The sequence below is a fragment of the Ovis aries genome, chromosome 25, assembly GCF_016772045.2.
Source record: "Ovis aries strain OAR_USU_Benz2616 breed Rambouillet chromosome 25, ARS-UI_Ramb_v3.0, whole genome shotgun sequence".
NCBI classification, from domain to species: Eukaryota; Metazoa; Chordata; class Mammalia; order Artiodactyla; family Bovidae; genus Ovis; species Ovis aries.
Genome location: NC_056078.1, coordinates 42,755,185 through 42,777,003, shown reverse-complemented (window position 1 = coordinate 42,777,003; position 21,819 = coordinate 42,755,185). Strand labels below are relative to the sequence as shown.

Genomic DNA, 21,819 nt, shown 5'->3' with positions numbered 1-21,819 from the left:
ATGTAAGAGATAGAGACCAAGGACAGAAACTTGGGCTCCAATGACGTGAAAGGAACAGAAATATGAAGTGAAATCCCACGAGGAAATGGAAGAAGCAGGAGAAGAGAGCAAAGAGAGAGCTGGTCCTTGGGACACGAGGGTGAACGGGGCTTTGAGAAAGGCCCTCTCTTGTGATGTGAGAATGCCGCACTGTTCACCCTGCAGACTCAAGAGGCCGCTGTGGAAGAAAGACTCAGAGAAACAGAGAAGCCGAGAGGCTGCCTCAGTTTATAAAGGGAAGCCACGGCACTGGTTCTCCCTCTGTCCCCAAGGGCAGCTGCTTAGGCGTAATTTAGAAACTCGTGGTTGCTCTTGTGAACCTGGGCGGGACTCCTCCTTACCTTTCTACCTGAATGTGCCAATGTCCACTCCCAGGACCTTCAGACGAACAGGAGAGGGGTGGCATTATTTTGCTCATTGGGGTTGGCTTGCCTGTTACTCTTCTCTGTCACCTACATCTGGTTATTTTGGGGCCAACAAGAGCAAAGCCACATTACTTTCATCCTGCTCCTTCGTATCCCCTTCATTGCTCCTAGAATATTCTTAGCCATGTCTTTTTGGACAACGCCTCCTTTGCATCCCAATCACACAAATTCATACACTTGAAGGTTCCTGTTGGGCTTTGATCAGAAAGCATTTGGGCTTCTGTTTGGAGGGATCTTGGTTCTCGTTCAGGCTTCCCAGATAAACAATCTTCCTGCCAATTCAGGAGACTCAGAGGTTCGATCCCGGGTTTGGGGATCAAAGGAAATGGCCACCTACTCCAGTATTCTCGCCTGGAGAATTCCATGGACAGAGAAGTCTGCTGGGCTACAGTCCATGGGGTTGAAACAAGTTGGACATGACTGAGCGAATAAACGATAACAATGACAGTTCCGGTTCTGTGGACTCTTGGGGTTGTGGAGGGGTTTGCAGTTTGGAATATATCTGCGCCGGCTGCAGGGCCATGCAGGGTTCAGGAAGTGTGTGCGCATGTACTTGTGAGCCTGCAATAAGAATGCAGAATTTTTATATCACTTCTAAGTTTTCGAACAATGACCATTTTATGTCATTTTGCCACAACCCTGGAAATGGGCAGTGCTGATATCAATATTCCCATTTTACAGATGAGGAAACTGAGGGCTAGAGAGGTGAAAGTGACATTCCCCAAAGTCACTCCATCTTGCTATCAGAGCTAGAGCTGTGTCTATAGTTTAGGCATCCCCCCTCCAAACCTGATGCTTTTCCCTCCGCTTCATTTTGCTTATGTATGTTCTTACAGACTTAGGTGGAGACACCCATCTCTATACCCAGCCTGATCACAAACACCCCATGAACCCTCTCTGTCCCTCACCCTATACATGCCACACGCTAGGAGAAACTAAGTTCTTTCCTGCTCTTTCTCTCCCAGCTCCTGGTTTTCAGACATCCACTGTTGCTGTTGTCAGACCTCAGACAAAGGCGAATGAATTGTTGACCCAGCTGAAAGAATTTACTACGCAAGTTTTTATAGCATTTCTGGGCAGCAACAGCAGCCAATGCCATCTTTCTTGGCATTACTTTTTATTGAATATAGACTTACAGTCTTTAAATAATTTGAATATAGTGCTTTCAATATACAGTTCTTTCATCACACATATATTTCTTTAAAGCACAAAACTATAACTTAAAATCAAAAGGCTATAAATACACATGTACATATGGCCATAAATCTAGAACTGTTTTATAAAAATAGAACTCAAATATCAACTTTATATATTTTGGCAACTGAGCAGTATTGTAAGGTGGCCACACACATTTTTATTATGCATCACTGTCCCCCCAAATCTGAGTCTCCAAGTTTCATTTTCCACCTCTCTGAGGACTCTTGGGACAGTCTCCTTTACCAGGGTCCCCACAGAGATGGCCGTGGCTCAGCACTGCCTTTACATAAACGCTCAGTGTGCCCACCTGAACTGGGAGGGGGAAGACCAGCTTCCAGCCCCTCCCTCAGAGGGAGGAGCTGTTCCCTCCTGCCAAACGTCTGCCGTCCACACATGGTTGATACCGGAGCACACAGTCAGTTCCCTTTCCCTAAGCTCAGAAAACGGCAGATGTGTTTGGTTCTGACAAATGGGTGTTTGAGAGAAAGTGTGAAACAAACGTCACCTGGACAGTGCTGGGGTAACATCATCCCGACAGTGGGGCCCTTTACACATGTGACCTATCATCCTGACAACCTCACAAGGCTGGGACGCGCTTGTCCCCATTCGATGATAGAAGAACTTGAGCCTCTGGGCTTTTGAAGTCTCTTGGCCAAGACCAGTGAGGTTGCCTGATCCCCAAACCAGAGCTGTCTACCTGCCCAGAAACTTTTGGAGAGAAACCAGAAGAGAACTTGGATCTTCACTGCGGTCATTTGCTGGAAACAAGTGGGTAGCTTTGAGTCAGCTTACAGCAGGTGGACAGTAGTTCCTCAAACATTCCTGGGACTCTTGGGCTGTGCTTTTCCAGGGGGAGCAGAAAGGTGGACGCGTGAGGGCAGCAGCATGGATCTGCAGACCAACGGTTCTGAAGGGGCAGTGCCAGAATCTCCCGGATCATACAGTAGAAATTCTCAGCCTAAACCCAGCGGCGCAAGGAATTTACAGCTTAGGGTTGTCTGTGTTATCAAAGGTCCCAGCAAAGGTCAAAATGTTCCCCCCATCTCAGCCCTGCCTGCTTCTATGTTAGTCAAAGGGCAGAGAGCTTGCACAGTGCTCCAAAGAAGAGACACATTAAGGGTCCCTGGGCCACAGGGGAGGGCGATACAGAGCAGGATGGGCAGGTCATCGCCTCGTGTCTTTGCGGGAGGAGTAGAGGGCTCTTCTTTTTTTCAGGAAACCCGCAGGAAGCATGGCAGAACTCAGTGGGATAGGAGCCCAGTGCTGCACCTCCTCTGGACAGAAGCAGGCTGCCTGGCTATTTGCAGTTTTGATTTTTCTGGTTGCTTTCCCATAAAAATATGCCCTAGCAGAAAGTGCTTCTCATCTCCTCCACGATCACTGCCTCCCTGGACATTCTCAGCTCGGTTCTATGGACGGTTGGCCCCTCCATCAGGGCTGGCTCTGTGCACAGCCATTCCCTCCCCCCAGCCCCTCTCTTCACCAGCTGTGTCCTCAGCCCCCAGGCCGGTGAAGAGCTCTGATTTGGGCTCCTCCACATGCCTTTTAGTCCCAGCTGTCTAAGGATGTCCAGCTTAGGCCACTGAGATCGTATTCTGAAATTAATGTGTCAGTGCTTTTCTTAAAAGCCTCTCTTAAGAATGAACGAAACAAAGCAAGCAACAGCAGCAGAAAACCCCTGAAGCACCCTGCTCTCCTCCTAAAGGCAGATCACCGACCAGGGCATGTTTCTTGTGAAGGCGAGTGGGAACGCAACCAGAAAAAATGCAAGCGGCAGGATCCCTGGGGAGGTGGACCGGTCCCTGCCAGGCCCCCAGGGAAAGCAGGGAGCGGCAGCTACTCCAGGGCAATGGCAGACCATTTTCTTCCCCTTTCAGAATAGCCAGACCAGATTTTCTGAACTCAGTGGAAGGCTGCTTCCGGGAGGCAAAAGGAGAAATGTGTTTGCAGGCCCAGATCACTGTATTTTAAATTAACTTGGGCTGTGTGTGTGTGTGTGTGTGTGTGTGTGTCTGTGTGTCTGTGTGTGTGTGTCGGGGGGTGGGTGCTGCTTACAGGACCACGTGTCTCAGGGCGGGTCGCTCTGAATGCCGTGATCAGACTGCTTTGAATCTGAAAACAAAGCCCTCTGCTCCTCCCTAGGAGACGCAGGCAGTGACCTGGGGTTGGCCTCTTCCTTCACGGTTCATTTGGGTACACTGCACATAATAAGGTGACTCACTCTCCCACTGGACATGCTGGGTCCTGCTGGGAAGCACACACCAACACTGAGCTGCTGTGGCTATGGAGGGAAGTCAGTGGGCTTCCCCATCTCACCCGGGCCACCTCAGAGCCAGGCTGGTCTTACTTTCCAACACACAGGCCCGAGGACACCTTGATAAATAATGATGATCCCCGTGCCTCATGAGGAGTGCACTCCTCCTGCCAGTCCAGCTCTGTGTGAACCCTCAGTGTGGTCTGTGTTGGGTCTGGAGTTATAGGGAAGCTACAGAAAGCTGTGGTGAAGGCTGGGAGCAAGGAGTTCGGCGGGGTCTGGCAGCTGCAGAATGCCGGATTGAGGAGTTGAAAGCTGGTGGCAGCCATCAGGGTTGGTGCCCCTGACTGGGCCTTGTTACTTTTCCCTTTGTTGCCGGTGGCTTGCCTGTGGCAGACAGTGGCAGACTGCAGAGGCGTCTCATTTCAAGGAGGCTTTCTTCCACAGCTTTTGCAAACTTGGTTGACGATGTCTCCTTGCAGTTGTGGAAGCTGGAGATGCAGAAAAGGATGCTCTCTGGCTGGGGGTTGTAGCAGGCACCATACCCATTGGGCACCACGGGACCGTAGCAGCAGAACATCTCCATGGTGGTGGGCACCTGGGGGAGAGGACAGGTCAGAAGCCGCCTGAGAGCCTGCTCTGAGCCTGCTCAAAGCATGACGTTCTAGCAGTCCAGGGGCCTCAAGGAGATATTTGCTTCTCTTTGACTATTTCCCACCTGGGTGTGTGACTGAATTAAGCACATCACCTGATTGCTTCATCATGGATGGCCACAGCCAGAGTCATCAAAACAAACCCATCTAACTGCATGAATCAGAAGAGAGGCCATAAGCCCCTCCCTGGTGTGAAATCTGCTCTGCTCCTGGAGTCGGAAGCCCCCAGAGTGACCCGGTGCTGGGCCGAATCTCTCCTTCACCTGGGGGCTGTTTGAATCACCCAGGCAATCAGAGCAATTTACTAAATGGCACCCTGGTGGCACCCAACAGTTAGATGGCTTCCCAGAGGGAGTAATTTATGAACTGGAGGAAATCTGGCTCCTCTCCTCTGTCGATTTTTTCCCACATCCTTAATCACTGTCGGTATTGCCTGGCTGGCCTGCTTGTCTCCCCACAGCCTGGTCACGCACAATTACCCAGCATCGGGCGTTTCAGAGATTGCCATCAACTGGAGTTTTTAGTTATGGACCTGATACATTTTGAATTCAGAAGGCTGCGATTTTGTAATGCGGATCACAAGCCAAGAGAAAGTGCTTCTGAAGGCACTGAAACCATCAATGTTCATTCCAGTTGGAGAAAAAAAAAACCCACCACACCCTGAATTAATTGTATTAGCTGGCTTCAGAGGGGAAAATGGAGCACGTTCCAGAGCAGGTGCAGGGCGGTGTGTGTTGTAAACCCACAGGCCTTCAGAAATGACACTGGCCGTTTTAATGGGGCAGAACAGACCATTAGTCTTGCTAATAGAGTCACCTCATTGTCAGATAAATTTGCCGTGCAACAGCCGAAGGCCATAAAGCGTTCCGAAGCACTTTTTGCCCACGGATGGTTTCCTGAAGAATTTATGTTGTTCTGTTCTGCCCTCGTTTACTCACGTCTGCAAGCTCACTGCCGTAATGACAAAGCGAAATTACCGAGTGGGCTTTTATCCTCAAACACAGCTTTATCAGCCCTTTTTATTGCCCCCGTTCTGCTTTTCGCAGATGAGGTGGAGTTTTAGTAAACTGACATTTGCAGGGCGGGGTGGGGGTGGGGTAGGTATTTTCTCTTCTAAATGGCTGCCTTTCTCTAACAGATCATGCTCTGCTTTTGTGTCGGCGGTCCTCCAACAGAACAAGGCTGTAGCGCTGGTTTAGGAGATGCCAGAGTGGCCCCTTACGATGAGGTCTGTGACCTGCTTGGAGGACCCTGTCCATGCCAAGCACTGGGGTATGGGCTTTCTACCTACATCATTGCATCTGATTGAGCCAGGACTTGCCTCTGGGCCCATAGGACACTGCCTCTTGGGCAACATTGGAAGAAGGAGGCCTAATGGTTAGGGCACCAGAGTGGGTATTCTCCCATCCTGCCCACCTCTGCTAAGGAGGCATTTGTGATCACGCACATTCAGAAGATGGGGAAAACAGCACTCGGAGCATTTCGGTCCTTCTGCTGAAGGGCATGCAGTTCCCTGGAAGCAGAGCCAGGACCGGGCTGATTCCAAGCAGTGGGCTGTAATCACTCAGCTTGTGAGAAAGCCCACTGCTTCCACTAAGTGCTCTCGAGTGCTGGCTGCGCTGGGGCAGTACCTGGCTGGTGGAGAGCACGAAGCGGTTGCTCATCAGGTACGTTTCATCCGTGAACATCTCGGGCAGCTCCTCGCACGTTTCCCGGGCCAGCTCCCGCAGCCCCAGCAGGTGGTTGTCGATGGCCATCCCTGTTATGGCCTGGGACAGAGAGCAGGGCTTGAGGCACGCGCTTCCCCTCCTTCCCTCCTCTCTAGTCTGCAAAGCTCGTGGGGCCTCTAACGGCTCTGGCCCACCCAGTGCTTGCTGCGGACCACGTCCGCGTGTGGTGGCTGCCCAGGACCAAGCACTCCTACGTGGCCTCTGCTCCTTGTATATTTCTCCACACCCAGGATAAGCCAGAGCAGGGAGGGTTCTAGATGAGGATGCCCGAGTTAAAAGCCGGTGAGTCTGACTGCCCGCCCCCCAACAGCATGGTCCCTGCCGATGTTCAGCGTGTATAACCCCTCATGCTCCAAGTGGAAACAGCAGGGCTGGCTTGGCCCTCCTGGGCACCCCTTCAGGGGCAGAAGCTGGGCAGGAGCACAGGTGCTGGCTGGAACCCATCCAAGCACGGGTAGGGGTACCCCAGGCTGTCCCTGGATGGGCTTTCACCACAACCAACACTTCATCCTCCAGCAGGAGCCCAAGGAACGGGGGCAGAGGGTGCTGAGGTGTCCTGGAATCTTGGCTGCTATTTCACAGGCTCAGAGTCAATTCAACTAAACTGGACTCATAATCTAAGAGTAATTTTGAGACAGGAGCTAGACAGCTTAGCAGAGGCTCAGCTCACACTTTCAAGGGTTGTTGGAGGAAAGAAAGGGCCTTTCTTTTTGTCACAGGTATTTGAAATCTTATCAAAGGATAAGAGAATAGCAGTGGAGACTCCTACGTAGGAGGAGCTCAGGGGTAGTGGTGTGGCTGGAAGGGGACAGTGGAACCAGGGCAGGCACAGGGGTTCTGTGCAGCAGGCAGGGGTTTTGCACGGATTACATGTTTGATTGGGGCAATTTGTGGGGCCTGATTTGTGAGACATAGAGGCCTCTTTCTTTTAAAATAATTTTTAAACTTATTTTATTTTTGGCCATGCTGCATCTTCGTTGCTTTCTGTGGGCTTTCTCTGGCTGCAGGGCGTGGGGGCCACTCCTCTTCGTGGTGTGCGGGCCCCTCATCGCGCTGGCTTCCCTTGCTGCAGAGCACAGGCTACAGGGCCCATGCGCTTAGGTAGCTGCAGCATGTGCGCTCAGAGCTGAGGCTCACGGGCTTAGTTGCTCCACAGCATGTGGAACCCTCCCGGACCAGGGATGGAGCTCGTGTCCTCTGTATCGACAGGTGGAGTCCGGGCCATTGTGCTCCCAGGGAAGTCCCTCCTCTGGCCTCTTGTAATAACCTCTGGATCCACATCAGGGTAACTGTGAGTAACTCCTGGGGGTTTCACGGTTACATAAGATGGCCCCTTAGCTGTTAATGCCCCACATAGATGGAAATCTTCAACCACAGTGAACTTTGCTGAGGTTTACAAGATACCTTTTGGAATTTGACTGCTGTTCTCTTTCAGTTTAGAATGGATGCATAAAGATGACTCAGGGGCCCCAGTCCCTCCAAACACACCTAATTATAGGCTGGAAAGACATGTTATACAATCACCACTCACTTTGGATGTGCCCTGTTAGGACAGAGGCGAAGCCCTGTGAGACGGGCCAGCTATGAAGCAGATGTGCGTCCAGCTCTCAGGTCGCCGCTGTCTGACGGCTGCTCTGTGTGGATTATCAGAGCAGCCATGCTGTCCAGCAGCCAATCCACCCCGGCTTTCACCGTCTCTGAAGCTACTGTAGCAACTGGGGTTGATTCAACAGACTCTTTGGATCAGAGCCATGAGAAGTAACGAGCAAAATGACTCAACATCCAGTCTTTCGTTCATTCAAGAACCTTACCTGCGTGCCTACTATGTGCCTGAGAAGCTGCTAGAGAACAAAGCAGTCGCAGACTCGGCCTCATGGAGCCTTGGGTGGCGTCATATCAACCAATCGTACAAATAGACTTGCGATCATCAGCTGAGAAAACGCCAGGAAGGAGACGCACACGGCGCTTCGGGAGGATGTGTCTGGACCACATTTGCTCCTTTCCTCGGAATTTCCTTTCTCCATAACCTCTGCCAAATACACTCACCAGATACACGGAGGTTTCCTGGTTTCCCCCTCCGTCCCTTACCCCGCATATCCAACCAGGGGCCTACAGAGCATCCTTACGCCTCTCCTCTCCCCACCCCTGCTCTCTTTCATTTAGCTGTTTTCACCAGCTTAAAATAGTTAACACAGCAGAACCCAATGGCAATGCTTTGGAGAATATTTTCCTAAAATTTTCATAAAATTTTAAATTATTATCAAAGCTGTATATTTATAGTTTGAAAAAAAAACCCAAATAAGCCAAAGACTTATGCCACTTTGCCAGCACTGAGCCCCACTCCACAGAAGCAATCACTTGGAGCCCTTTTAGTGACTGGCTTTCTTAGTTCAGAATAACAGGCTTCGACTGCTGCTGCCTTATTTTTCAATTTCCTTATTATAGAAGATGAAACTTTGGCTCTTTGCTACCCTCCTTCCCAAATATACTTCCACTCCCCTATGCTTCCAGCAGAGTTAGACTCGAACTCCTTGTCACTTGATCAACATTCACTGTTTACATGGCTATAATTATGCAAGTATTCACAGCTGAGTCCTGAGTCCTGCGTGTGTTAGGATTAGATTTCCTAAATCAGTTTTTTGCGTTCCCTAGAATCGACGGTTTGTAAATGATTAAATTATGATTTTCCCACTTGCTTACCTTTCTATGTATCTACGATTTATTGATTCGTAAATCCTCAGCCAGAACTGTAAAACTTCCCTTAATGCATAAAAATGTATCAGATAATTTATCAGCTTAATTTCTCTTTTCACTTCTTGCTTCTCCGTGGACTGACTGTTCCCGGGGTCTGCTGAACAGCTGTCAACTTGGGACCTCCCTTTGCTCTCATCCTTTTTCTCGACCTCTTTCTGGTGTTGAATCGTCTGATGTTTAAGTCTATGATTTTCTTTGTGTTTTATTCTCTTACGTTAGTGGTCTACATCCTCCAATAGCTTTACTAGAAAGAGAGCTTAATAAGGAAAAATTGTAAGGCCTTGCCTTTGCACGTGCTGTCCCCTTCTAGGGCCGTCCTTCCTGTCTACATCTCCCTGACAAACACTTCCTGCTCTAAGTCTCATATGAAGCGCTACTTGCTCTGGGGACTCACCTGGCGTTCCCAAGCAGAAGGAACTTATTCCTCCATGTTCTCTGCTACTTCCTGAAATACTTAAGGCCTCTTTTCCCTTCTACATAGTGAACTCCCCAAGGACAGGGCTTCATTTTTTATTTGCCAGCACCTAATGCCTTGCCTGGCATAGAGCAGAAAATCAAAGGATACCCATGGAAGACATGAGAGCAAGCTTGATTTTCCCCAAACAGAACAAACAGCTATTCAGATGAATCAGGGACCTAGCAACTGAATTGGAGAAAAGCCTATACTGGCTAGTTCTAAAACCCAGATCTACGTCGTGCTTGCTTTCAGATACACAGAGAGTAAGCAAAGTAAATACAAAGTAAATTTCTTTTCATAGATTGTATGATCCTTCAAAGACTGTATCAGAATGATTCACAATTGATATATTGATCACCAGTCCAAGCAGTAGCTTATTTTTGGTTTGTATGCAAATGATGGCTTTGCAATGGCAGAAAATATATTATTTTCCTAACCCAGGAAAGCATTTCCCTTACCATTTCAATTTCATCATTAACTTTCAGCAAAAAACCTTTTTATTCACAAGCAGTATAAATAAATAAATACATGGAGAATAAGAAGGCAGAAACAGCCCTTGGTGGGAATAAACACTGCCTCACTGAGACTGCACGAACCACAGACTCTGCCTTCTCTTATATGAACTGTAAGGCGCTTTACATGTTGGTGCTATTATTACTGGCGTTGTTTCAAAGACCGTTCATTGTGTTCCTGCAAAATCCATGTAAAAAGCAGGAGTGCTGTGCTACCCAGCTTTTAAAATAAGAAAGAGGAGGCTCTGAGAGGCAAGGTGGCCTCACCAAGTTGCTGCTTAGGAGGTGGCCCAGCGGTCACCCCGAGTCCGTGCTGAGGCCCCGGCTCTGGGTGCAGCCGGGGTCCTGAGCTCAGGCGAGGTCACTCACCATGACTGTGTACTCCGTCTGGGCTCGGATGGCGTCCTTCAGGAGCAGCAGCTTCTCCGAATCCTGTAAATGGACAGAGACACAGCGCACGGGGCTTTAAGAGGCTGCTCAGGTACAGACCAGCCAAAGGAGCTGGGTGTCCCGGGGCTGAGCCACAGGCGGCCCACAGCTGCCCCACTGACCTCCCTGAGACCCCTCAGGCCAGCAAGCCTTACCGGCACGGCGGCTGTGTGGTGGTCAGTGATGGCTTTCACAAAACGCAGTGCCTCCGGCGTGGCCGATCGAATGTTGTCCACCCGTCCCTCGTGGAACCGGCGGATGGAGGCGCTCTCGTAGGTGGGCACGAGTTTCCCGTGGAGCCTGCACAGGATGAAGGGGGAACGCAGACAGCGCTGCCTTCTCAGGGAGCATAAATGCTGAAGGAAAAATAGCCTTGCCTGCCTTGATTTTTACAGTCCTGCCTCCACTCGGCACAGTCTTTCATTTTAATGCTAATAGAATTCTGGAGGAGATTCCCCAAAGATGAATGTTGGGGAGCCTCTGATATGAAGAGCTGAGCACACTTTCCTGCGAGGGTGATACTGTGTGGATATAAAATATAAGGAAGACATGACTGGTAGCTGTTTTGTTTTTTTTTTTAAAGTCCCAGTCTGGTGGGAAACCTAGAATTTTCTGCAAGACCCAATGAGTGAGTGATTAATAGCACAGCATGGAATAATTCATCATTCCCACTCTTGAGGGAATCCTGTTTTATTTAAAAACAATTCAAGCATGACCTATGGATCGGGGCAAGGAGGGGGCCTTAGTGGCCATGGGTGCCAGCTGCTGCACAGGCCCGCCGTCCAGGGGCAGCGTTGCTTCCAAAGTGACCCATGGGCACCAGGGCTGTGTCTCTCCTTCCTCACGTCTGTGACTGCTGCCCCCACCAGCCAGGGCGAGTCTCTTCCTCACATATGTGAACTGAGCAAGCACCCTTAGGCTTGCGCACCAGGCTGGCAAACACCTTTCCCACCAGTCCGTGAAGCTGTTGGTGTTAAGCGGTCAGGGAGGGGAAATACACAGAACTCGGAGAGGGGCAGTGACCGCCCGAGGTCACACCGCATGTTGTGGCCTTGTATCTTGGCCTTCTCCAGGCAAGTCTCCCTCGCCCTGCGTGAGTTCAGGAGTGGGGAATCGAGAGTCTGATTGGGTACAGTGCTTGACACTGTATGACTCGCCAAGAAACTGGCATTTCCTGCGCTCATGTCCCATTTTCCCCCAAGACTCTGGCAGGGAGCTCATCTCCTGTATCTCTACAGCCCCTCGGAGCAAACACGATGCTGAGCACAGAAGTAGACGCCACCACTGACTGGCTGATCAGCCCCAATGTGGGCTGCTTCCAGGTTTCTGCTGAACCTAGAAGCAGATTAAAAAAATTTTTTTCTTATAGTTGAAACTCCGAAGCCTTCATTCCATAGGCAGCAGGTGGTATTTTGCCTATTCAATGAGCCTGGGAGCCTCTGGCCTCATCGATTCCTGGCCATGTCCAGTGACAACAAAGCTCCCTGGAGGGTAGAAGAAGGGCGCTCTGTCCCCATCCCCTCTGGGATTTGGATCGGAAGCTCTGAAGTGCCTGAGCACCAGGGCAGCAGTGTCCCCATCCACGGCACGAGCAGGGCACTGACCTCACGGCCCATTTCAGCCACATGCCATCTGAGTATCAGAACGGCATTGACTGCAGTTCCAGGCTGGGTCCTTCCACAGCCCGGTGCCAGCGAGGTCTACACATCCTGGTGGTGAGCACAGTCCTTGTGTGGGGTGACATCAACCTGACCGATGATATTCGGAGTGGCTGCACTCCCTTCCCCGTGAGTCACACCCCCTGCGGGGGACACTGGAGTCTGGGATGCCACGCACTCATTAGTGATACCTCCATGCCAGGGCCTTCTCCAAGTTGCTTTATGCCTCTCCTGATTGCAGACCAAGAGCAGGTTCTGGTGGGGCTGTGGCGCCATTTACTACACAGCACCTGTGCTGGTTTATGAACGGCTGCTTCTGGAATGCTGCGACCAACAGGAGCCAGCCCTGTCTCGAGGAGGATCCATTTTGCATTATTTTTCGCCTCTCATAAAAGGCCAGTTTGGCTTCCTACCCTGCCTTCAACTCTTACTCCCAACTCTGCATCTCTTCCCCAGGACAGAGCTACTACTTAAGGGATTTTTCTAAACCACACACAGACCATGCCACCCCAGGCTAAAACCCCTGCAGTGTCTTCTCAGGGCTCTGACAGTCCCTGGTGCCTACTCTGTCCCAGGCACGCAAGATAACCGAGAACATCACACCTGGGGGAGACAGTTTAGAAAACAAAGTCAGCAAATCCATGAATAAGGGCGCTGACATGCATAACAACTGCCACGAATGAAAAAAGAACGCAGCGTGCTGTGAGAGAGCTGGTGGCAAGAGGCCTCTGAGGGCTGACGCCCGAGCTGAGACCTGAGCTGTAGGAAGGAGCTGGTGTGTGAGGCGTGGCGGCGACAGGTGGGTAGGCAGAGGCACTGGCACAGAGCAACGGTCTGGAGGTGGAAGAGAGCTTGGGGGCAGGGCCCCGGGAAGGCTCGTTCACAAAGACCCTATCTAAGCCTGGACTTTGTTCTAAGCATGATGTGAAACCACTGGGAGAGTTCGAGGTGGTAGGTGATGGAATCTGATTTGGATATTTCAAAGTTCATGCTTCATGAAGACAGGATTATTGGGGACAAGAGTGGAAGCAGAGGCCTGCAAAGGCAGCCTGCAGTTGACCAAACATCGGATGGCGGGGGCGTGGAGGTGGAGGGCAGAGGATGGAGGGGAACTGCTGTGGGGTGCGGGGAATGAGCAACGGGAACCAGTTAAGCCCCAGATGTTTGACTTGACCCACCAGGGCGTGGGCAGGGATGCTAGTTCCATCTCCTTGTCAAGACCAGGAAAACTGGGTGGAACAGGCCACAGCTCCAGCGCCCCAGCTGGGCTGGCTGAGATCAGGAGGGGACCACCTGACGTTCTCGCCACCTGCCTGGCCTCCATCAGCTCTGCGTCCCTCCACCCCCATGAACTCTGCGCCCCTGGGCCATTGCTTGCCAGCTTTAGGTGACAGAGTCCTTCCGTGCAGCCTGCCCTGGTCATAACCCCATCCTCTAGGCTCACAGAGAGTCATCCTTCCCGCCAAGATGCTTCTAGACCCAAGAGTAGCTCATCAGTCAGTCCCCCTGGGCAGGCTGTGCTTACCTGTAGAAGGCCAGCTGGAGGGCCACCTGAATAAAGGCATCGGGGCTGCATTTCTGCTGCTTAATGAATGTTTTCCCGTAGTCATCAAACTTATAAACGGTGAAGTCGAGATTCTTTACTATTCTGTGGAAGAAAAAGGAAAGCAGCTTTCACTGCATGCAAAGTAGAATGCACTCACCACAGAGTCTAACGAAGTTTCTCGAGCCTGGTCCATGTCAAAGCAGTAAGGTGTCCAGGACACAGTCAGAGACAGGCCTTGGTGTATGGAAGTGGCAGAGGGCATGCTGACCAGGGGGACTCTGAACTGAGGGTGAGGCGTGGCTGGATAGGGCAGTGGTTTTGTGCTGGGGGTGGGGGAGGTGGGCCTGGCTGCAGGGAGGGACACAGAAGCACAAGGGTCATTTGCGAGGGCAAGGAGAGCACAGCCTACAGAGTCCTCGAAGTTCATTGCCCCCAGAAGCAGGCCTCATAGAGGCCATGCATTTTGACCTGTTTGTGAAGTGTGTCCGGCATCCCCATGGACTCTTTGGGCCTCTTGGCCATCTTGCCAGACCTGCCAGCCCCCCATGTTCAGGGAAAAGCCTGCTTCTCTGATGGCTGCAATCAGCATCTCTCACTGAGACTCATCCCTGTTGTGCTGTGGGAAGAAAAGCTTGGGGCCTGGTGGCTGGTGACAGTCACCACAGCTAAAGCTGCTCATCGGGGCTTTGTTGGTGACTGAAAATCCATTTTACCCAGAAATTGATGCTGAGCCTCCTGTGATATGCCCAGATCTTTGCCGTCCACAAAGCACTGTTAAGTAGAAGGAAGGCTCCCTGAGTCCACACTGAGACAGACCTTCAGCACTGCTCTCCCCACGCCCTTCCCCTCACTACACTGACCAGTTTCCTGCATAATGAGTTTGGGGTCCGGGCTGCCGGCTTGCAGGGGCAACATGTAGCAAGGTCCCCATATCTGGCCACCAGCCGTGCGTGTGTGTGTGTGTGTGTGTGCAGAGCCCTGGGTGGGCAGCCCTGACCCCTGCTCCCACCCTCCCTCAGGATTCGGTGTTCCTTGCCTGCCTTGCCTTGAATTATTCCTCCAGTCATGTGAGCTCAGCTCTTGGTTGGTCCATGCCAGGTTCTGAGGACCCAGCAGGACTCGGAGAGGGCTCAGTTCTCATGGGAACTCACCCTTCACTGTTCCTGGACAGGCTGAGCCCACAGTCACCCCAGCCACCTGGAAAGCTTCTTGGCCAAGCCCTGGCCCCTACCTACCTTCCGTGGCAGCTCAGGACCCCACGGCTTCTGCTTCCCCACCCACAGGCCTCGCTTGGCTCTTCCGGTCCTCTAGAAAGGAAAGCTGGGCACTTGGGACCACATGCCAGCTGCCTGAAGCCCTGAAATAAGCCAACTCTTTCTTCTGCCCAGGGCTCACCAGCCCACCAACTCACCTTCACATCCCAAGAGCAGCCCCATGGGGCTGAGATACAACCACTTACAGATGAACACCTGAGGCCTCTCTCCTTCCCCCTGGAAAGTCCGTCAACACCTCCAGCAGCTTGCTTTGGGCTCAGCCTCCCCATCCCTCGGCGTCTGAGCCCAGCCACGCTCTGTTCTGCTCACCCGCGCCATCCTCAGTGTCCTCACTGGTTCCCTGAAACTCCAGGCGCTAAATCCTCCAGGGGTTCCTCGCTGCCACAGCACAGCTTCCAGTACCCATAATGTAAGGACATGGAGCTCTCTGCAACGTGCCCCCAGCTTCCCTTTATTGCCCCAGCTCTGGTCATTCTCTCACTTGCTGGCCTCCAAACAACCTGATCTTATGAACCTGTCTCTTTCCCAGCTGCTGGCACCACAAACTCCTAGCTATCCTTCAAGGCCCATTTCTGCAAAGCCCTCGCTCTACCTCCTGGCAGAATCCAGCTCCAGTGTCCTCTGTGGGTTCAGGACCAGATACCTGTCTCTGGTTTGGGCGCTTATTGCACCTGACATTTTTGCTTTGGGGATCCAGTTCCTCCACCAAAGTATGGAGGGTGGGACGCGTGGCACCTTGATTTCTGTGTCCCCAGAGCCCTCTCGGTCAGAGGCCTGGAACACCCCAGAGCTCTGCACGTGTGTGCTGAATGAATGAGAATGGATGAGTGCCCTCCTGCTCATTTACTGAATGAGGGAGCGAACAGCCGAAGCCCCATCTAGCTCCCAGACCACGGCTCCCAGCACGCCTTGCGGCCACTAGCAAGGGCTCATAACCCCCCGGGACCTCCTGCTGGGTCCCATTAGGGCTCCTCTTGGGGGAAAAAAAGGCCCCTTGTCAAGTTGCAGTGTAAATTCAAGCAAATTGAAATCTCCTGGATTCAAATGACTTATTCAAACCAGTTGGCAATAACTCCCCTCCCCCGGAAGCTGGAGATGATTTCCCCGCCTTGACTCAGCTCAGTCAGGTGAAACCTGCGGAAAAAAATAGATGCACGTTTGCATTTTATGGAAATGAAGGATATTCGGCAAGGTCGTTTCCTGAGAGGTCCAACTCCCCTTTAGTTTGACTGCGTCTCCATGAGGGCAGTGGGCGGAGGCGGATGAGGGGAGGCAGAGGAGCAGGGTCTTTGGAAGCTTCTAGGACACCTTGGCAGCTGGTGGGGTGGGGGAGCGGTATGATGATCCCCCCTGGAGCGTCACCCCCAAAGACCTGGCATTCTCCTTACTGTTGAAGTTTTTCTGCTGAGGAGGCTAAGAGGCCTTGAATTTCTGGGGAGCATTTCCACCTCAGCCTTCTGGGTGCTGGGAGCTCGCTGACCGAGTCAGCTCGGACCATCTTCTTGCTGGTCTTCACCCTGCAGGATAATGGGGTGACCTCCTGTGGCCCTGCAAGCTGGGGGGCTGTGGGCAGCTCATTTCTTTGCCCTGCAGTCATGTTAGCTGTTGAAGTTTGGTGTGCCCACCAAACCACGACACAGATGAAAGGGCTGAAGCTCTGAGAGGACACCTCAATTAGAGAGCGGTCGAGCCAGGATTCCATCCAGTTCCACCTGACTGCAAAGCCCGGGATTTCTGTTCATGTTCTCCTGTTTGACCACGCTACACCAGTAACTCTTAAACACAAACAAACAAACAAAACACTTGGGAACAAATGGAACAAGCAATTTGTGCTTTTCCATCGATGAGGGCTGGTTTGGGTTTTCAGTGATCCTAAAGAGTCCCTTTAGGGAAGTCCAGGCGGCGCTAGTGGTAAAGAAGCTGCCTGTCAATACAGGAGACATGAGAGTCTCAGTTTCAATCCCTGAGGGGGAAAGATCCCTGGAGGAGGACATGGCAACCCACTCCAGTATTCTTGCCTGGAGAATCTCATGGACAGAGGAGCCTGTGGGCTACAGTCCATGGGGTCACAAGAGTCGGACACGACTGAAGTCATGCTAAGTCATGACTCAGCATGCACGCACAGAGTCCCTAAATCATGGAAGAGATTCAGAACTTATAGATTCAGGCAGAAGATTCTAGGAGGGGAGAATGAGCAAAATCATGAATGGGGGAAGGGACCCAGTGTGTCCCAGGGACAGAGAAGTACTCAGTCTGGCGACCTTGGAAGGTAGGGAGAGAGACCCAGGCTGAGGGGAGAGAAACAGGTGCAGCTCCCCTCTGCGCTGGGTCAATAGTGGGCCCACACCTGACTCCGGACAAGCAATAGACATCGACCTGGGCTTCCCTGGACCAGAGCAAATGTTCCCTTAGAGCTGAGAATTCTTGGCCAAATGCTGCCCTAACTACGCTAAACTTGCTGCCCAGTCTGCCCCTTCCGTCCAAGCTCGGAAAAGCATATGATGTTTCATTCAAGCTGGTTTTCAAATTCGCCTATTCCTAGGACATGTGCCAGACTAATGCAGCCCCTCAGCGGCCGCCCACATTTTTCCTGGCCTAGCTTGGCCACTGCTGGGCAGTCTGGCTTTGCCTCCCGTGGCTGCTCAGCGGCTCAGGAGGGGCCCTGCCCCCAGACTCACATGTGCTTGAGCAGATGCTCCGTGCACTGCACCAAGACGATGCCGTCGAAAGGGGAGTGTTCACACACCACGCCACAGGTGCCATCTCGGCCCACCACGAACTGCAACAGCAGAGAGGGTGAGCAGGCCTCTGGGTCAGCACTTCACATCAGCTGCTTGGCTCCAGGCCAGGACCCCTGTATCCCTCCCACCTCCCCCACCTCTCAGGGAGACCTTTTCTCCAGGAACACCAAAGCACATCATCTCTTGAAAAGAACACAGTCGCCATGGTCTGAGAATCGAGGAGCCTCAAGACAGCTCTAAACTGTGTGACCTCCTCCCAGAAATGCCCTGGGTGGTGAAGGCAGAGCCCACAGCTGCCTGGCTCAGGTAGCCCAGCGATCCCTAAGAGCTCAGCCGAGGCTGTGCGTGCTCTCCTCAGGTCCTGGGCAAGCCCCTTCGGCTCCTGTTGGCCCCGCTTCCCCTTCCTGGCGCACATCAGGGCCACCGCCTGGCTCTGCTTTGTGTGGCTGGCCACCCCTGATATTATCCCCAGGACCTAGTGTCCACCCCAGGGCAGGTGCTTAACGACTTCTCTAAATGAGTAATGAAGGATGATGACCCAATTTGGGTGGCATGCAGATTCCCAGGGAGAAACAAAATATCTCATGACAGGAGTGAAAGAAAGGTGTGTCAAGGATGGCCCACCCACTGCTCCCTGGGCTTCAAGTCAGGATCCCTGATTCCAGCTCTGTGGTTACCGCCTTCCAGCCGGGAGAGCTTTGACAAGGCGCATCAACGCTCTGGCTTCAGTTTGCACTCATTTGAAATGGATCCAATAAGGCTCAGTTCACGGGATCAATACAAGGATTAGAGAGACGGTCTATGTAAGGCCCATGGGAACTATAAGGGTTACTCATGGTCTTTCTAACTATACAAAGGCTGGATTTAGCTGACTTCGGAAACGGAGATGCTCAGTGTGTACAAAGGTCCTAGCAGGAAATCACGAAAAGGATGAGGTCTTGATTCTAAAAGCATAACCTGAATACAGTCAAGCTGCCTTGAAGTCCACCTCAGCACAGCATTACACTCCAGAGGTACTAACCCAGCATCCATAAGCAAAAAACCAACAAGCCAACAAATACACAAGCTCCTGAAATCTACACGAGACCTTCCGGGGAACTGTGGCAAGGCACACCTCTGAGCCGACTCCCAGCCTCCCCCAATCTCACAGCATGCCAGCTCCCAGAATCACTACTCCTTTTCTTCACACAAGCACACTTCCCACAGAGTTTTTCTCCAGGCCCATCCATGCAGGCTCTTTTCTCTCTCTCCCCGATGCCCTCTGCCTTTCTGTCCTGAGACTTGCTCTCAAACCTTTCCATTCAGGTTCACAGAGCTTGTTGGCCTTCTCCAGCTCCCCTGAGAATCTGTCCTGCCTGCAAAAAAGAGCCCCGAAGTGGGCTCACATAAGGCAGGAGGGGAGGGCACGCCCACTCACACATTAGTGCTTTCCTGTTCCTGTCACTAAAAATAAGGGTGGAAAACAGAGCCTTTTAAAAACCACTACCAAAGCTTACTGTGTTTCAGGCCCTGTACATCCATTATAGCATTTCATTCCCACAGCTGCTCCATGAAAGATTGCAAGCCATTAACACCACTGGTGGAGGCTAAATATCCAGCACAGCAGGGAGAGAACTCATCAGAAATAGCAGAATCAATATGCAAACCAACAAAAGGGATAACCTGCAGAATGTAGGGGACAGAGAGAGAGAAAAATGAGGCTGTCTAGAGAAGCTTACCAGTGGGAGCTAAACCAAAACCAGAGTGACGCTAAACCACAACATAAACATGGTCAGGTACCACTTAATACAGCTATTGTGAAAGTGTTGGAGCTTTACAAACAAACAAGGTTCAACTCAGGATCAGCGTGCTGGAGAGAAAGGATGGGGGGTGGGAATGAATGGCCCGAACCTCATCCCCATCTGTGTGAGCACTTTCCTCTAGGCCACAGTGAATGTCTTATTTCTGGGCTGATGTCATGTGAATGAGACACCTGTGAATGGCTTTGCCTCATTTTATGACTCTTCTTCTGTGGAGATGCTGGGCTGCCGTACTCCTCGGGGATGAAGGGAGGTGTGTTGAAATGTCGGGGCCAGGGTGATGGAAATCAGAAACACTGTTGTCTTCGGGCATCGGACGTGACTCTTGATGAATGCGTTGAGGATTTGTTTGAAGGGAGTCCCCGGCATGCCCCCACCTGACAGTGTGGGATGGAAAATGGGGAATGAGCCCCAGGTCTAACCCAGAGGCCCCCTGGGCTGAGCACAGGCTGCGGGAAAGTCAGCGAGTTAGCACTAGGTTTGGCCACTTGCTCCCGAGAAGAGTTCTGGCCAGTCCAGGGGCCAACACGAATAGCATGTCTCCTTGGTTCCCCTGGCCCCATATGCAGCATCCTGGGTGGGCAACAGAGGCCACTGAGTGAGCATGCTGGACGTAAGCACGAGGTGGCTCAGGCCACTGGCCGTGCCATGGGGAGGCTTACCTGCAGGGACTTGTCATACCAGCGGTTGGCCCCGTTCTTGCTGCAGCCCCCGCCGTGGAGGAGCTGGAGTGCCCGGTTGGTGTCACTGAGCTCCATGCCTCCAGGGGCGTCCAGGCACACCAGGCAGAGGCAGCGCTCGATCATATCCAGAGAGTCCCGGTTGGTGGAGTCTGCAGGGGGGGCCAGCACGGCCTGACTTAGCACCCGCCCAGCCCTCGGCCTGGGGTCCCTTCTGCAGAACCCATACCAGAGGCAGATACACATATGGACACCCAGACCTTGAGCCAGTCCTGAACCCCCTCCCCTGTACTCCAGGGGGTAGGCTGGTAAGTCCAGGTTGCTGTCCTGAGCTTCACTCCCCGGGGGTGGCACACCCCCAAGATCCCTGTAAGAGTCCCGCCCTCCAACTGTAGCCAGTCCCGCCCCAAGATGTGCAGTTACTAGTCCTGCCCGCCAAGATGAAGGGGGTGGTATGGGGTCTTCCCCAGACGCATTAGACTCTCAGGCCAGGTTGTGTCAGAGGAGCCCCAAGTCCCCCATCCAGGGGCCCCCTTAGAGGAGCCCCAAGTCCCCCATCCAGGGCCCCCTTAGGGGAGCCCCAGTCCCCCATCCAGGGCCCCCTTACTCACATCTGCCAGCCATGTCTGGCACATAGGCAAGTTCATTTGTCCTGAATTGTGATTTTCAAACATCAGTTGCCAAAAAGTTTTAATTAGTCAATTCCACATGAAAATGGGAAGTAAGGAAGTGAGGGTGTTGCTCTCCCAGGTCACCCCTCACCCCAGCTGTTGCTTCTATGTGGAGGGCAGGTGGAAGGGCCAGTCTGCCCCTGAATCTGTAGCCAGATGAGCTACTGGGGCAGTTTCGGGCATGCAGAGTTCATCAGGACAAGCAGACTGAAGGTCACGGAGTTGTACCAAAGGCATGCCACTGAGAGAGCCTGACTTCTCCACAGGGGACAGTGGGCATGGAGTTCCCTCCAAAGTAGAGCCGGGCCAGCCAGATGGGCTGCCCCAGGCAGCTTCCTCTCCTGAGCGGAAGGAGGTTTGAAAAGCCTGCCCGGTGGGCCTCACTATGGCCACAGGTGCCGTGACTGTGGAGCCAGACACCTTTTCTCCCAACCAGGAGTCTTTCCTGTGACTGCGTTATTTCTGCACCACCCCACACAGGTGCTGGGGCATCAGGACCCGACGGTGAGGGCTGCCATCGGCCAGGCATCCTGACCTCTGGGCCAGACGGGGTGCAGGGTTACCCCCCTCCCCCAGTCCCAGTGTGTTCCAGGCATGGGAAGATGCGTGCGTGTTATCTGAGGCAAAGGACCATTACATGGCATGTTGCGATACCCACACCCACTTCAGTCATAGCACACCTGGTCTGCAGCTTGGCACATAGATGAGCGGGACTAAAGCTACATTTCCCAGCTTCCCTCACAGCTGGGGAAATCATGTCTCAGCTCTGCCAACAAAAATCTAGAAACACCATCTGACAGCTTTCAAGAAACCTCCTCAAATACAGTGAGCACATTCTCTTTGCTCTTTTTTCCACCTTCCTGGGTCCTGCTGCCTGGATCACAGGTGTGGTGGCCAGAGGCCTAGCCTCCATTCTGGGCCAGGAGGATGCAGGCCACACCCTTGGAGTGTGATGGAAGAATTCCAACCATCTATCAGCTCTGGAGGGCTCAGTTTGAGT

The 21,819-nt window shown here is 52.4% G+C and overlaps 1 protein-coding gene across 1 annotated transcript in view; it reads right to left on the bottom strand.

Moving 5' to 3' along the window:
• Window positions 1-1,522: 1,522 nt before the first annotated feature.
• The window catches only part of CHAT (choline O-acetyltransferase), a 50,921-nt gene continuing 30,624 nt past the window's right edge, over window positions 1,523-21,819 (bottom strand). Inside the window, exons 8-15 of the mRNA XM_027962262.3 lie at window positions 20,131-20,300; window positions 17,607-17,707; window positions 16,317-16,445; window positions 13,634-13,756; window positions 10,606-10,750; window positions 10,391-10,453; window positions 6,200-6,337; window positions 1,523-4,513 (exon numbers count right to left, since the gene is read on the bottom strand). Coding sequence (XP_027818063.2) covers window positions 4,244-4,513; window positions 6,200-6,337; window positions 10,391-10,453; window positions 10,606-10,750; window positions 13,634-13,756; window positions 16,317-16,445; window positions 17,607-17,707; window positions 20,131-20,300 — 1,139 coding nt within the window. The 3' untranslated portion in view covers window positions 1,523-4,243. The remainder of the gene's footprint in view (window positions 4,514-6,199; window positions 6,338-10,390; window positions 10,454-10,605; window positions 10,751-13,633; window positions 13,757-16,316; window positions 16,446-17,606; window positions 17,708-20,130; window positions 20,301-21,819) is intronic.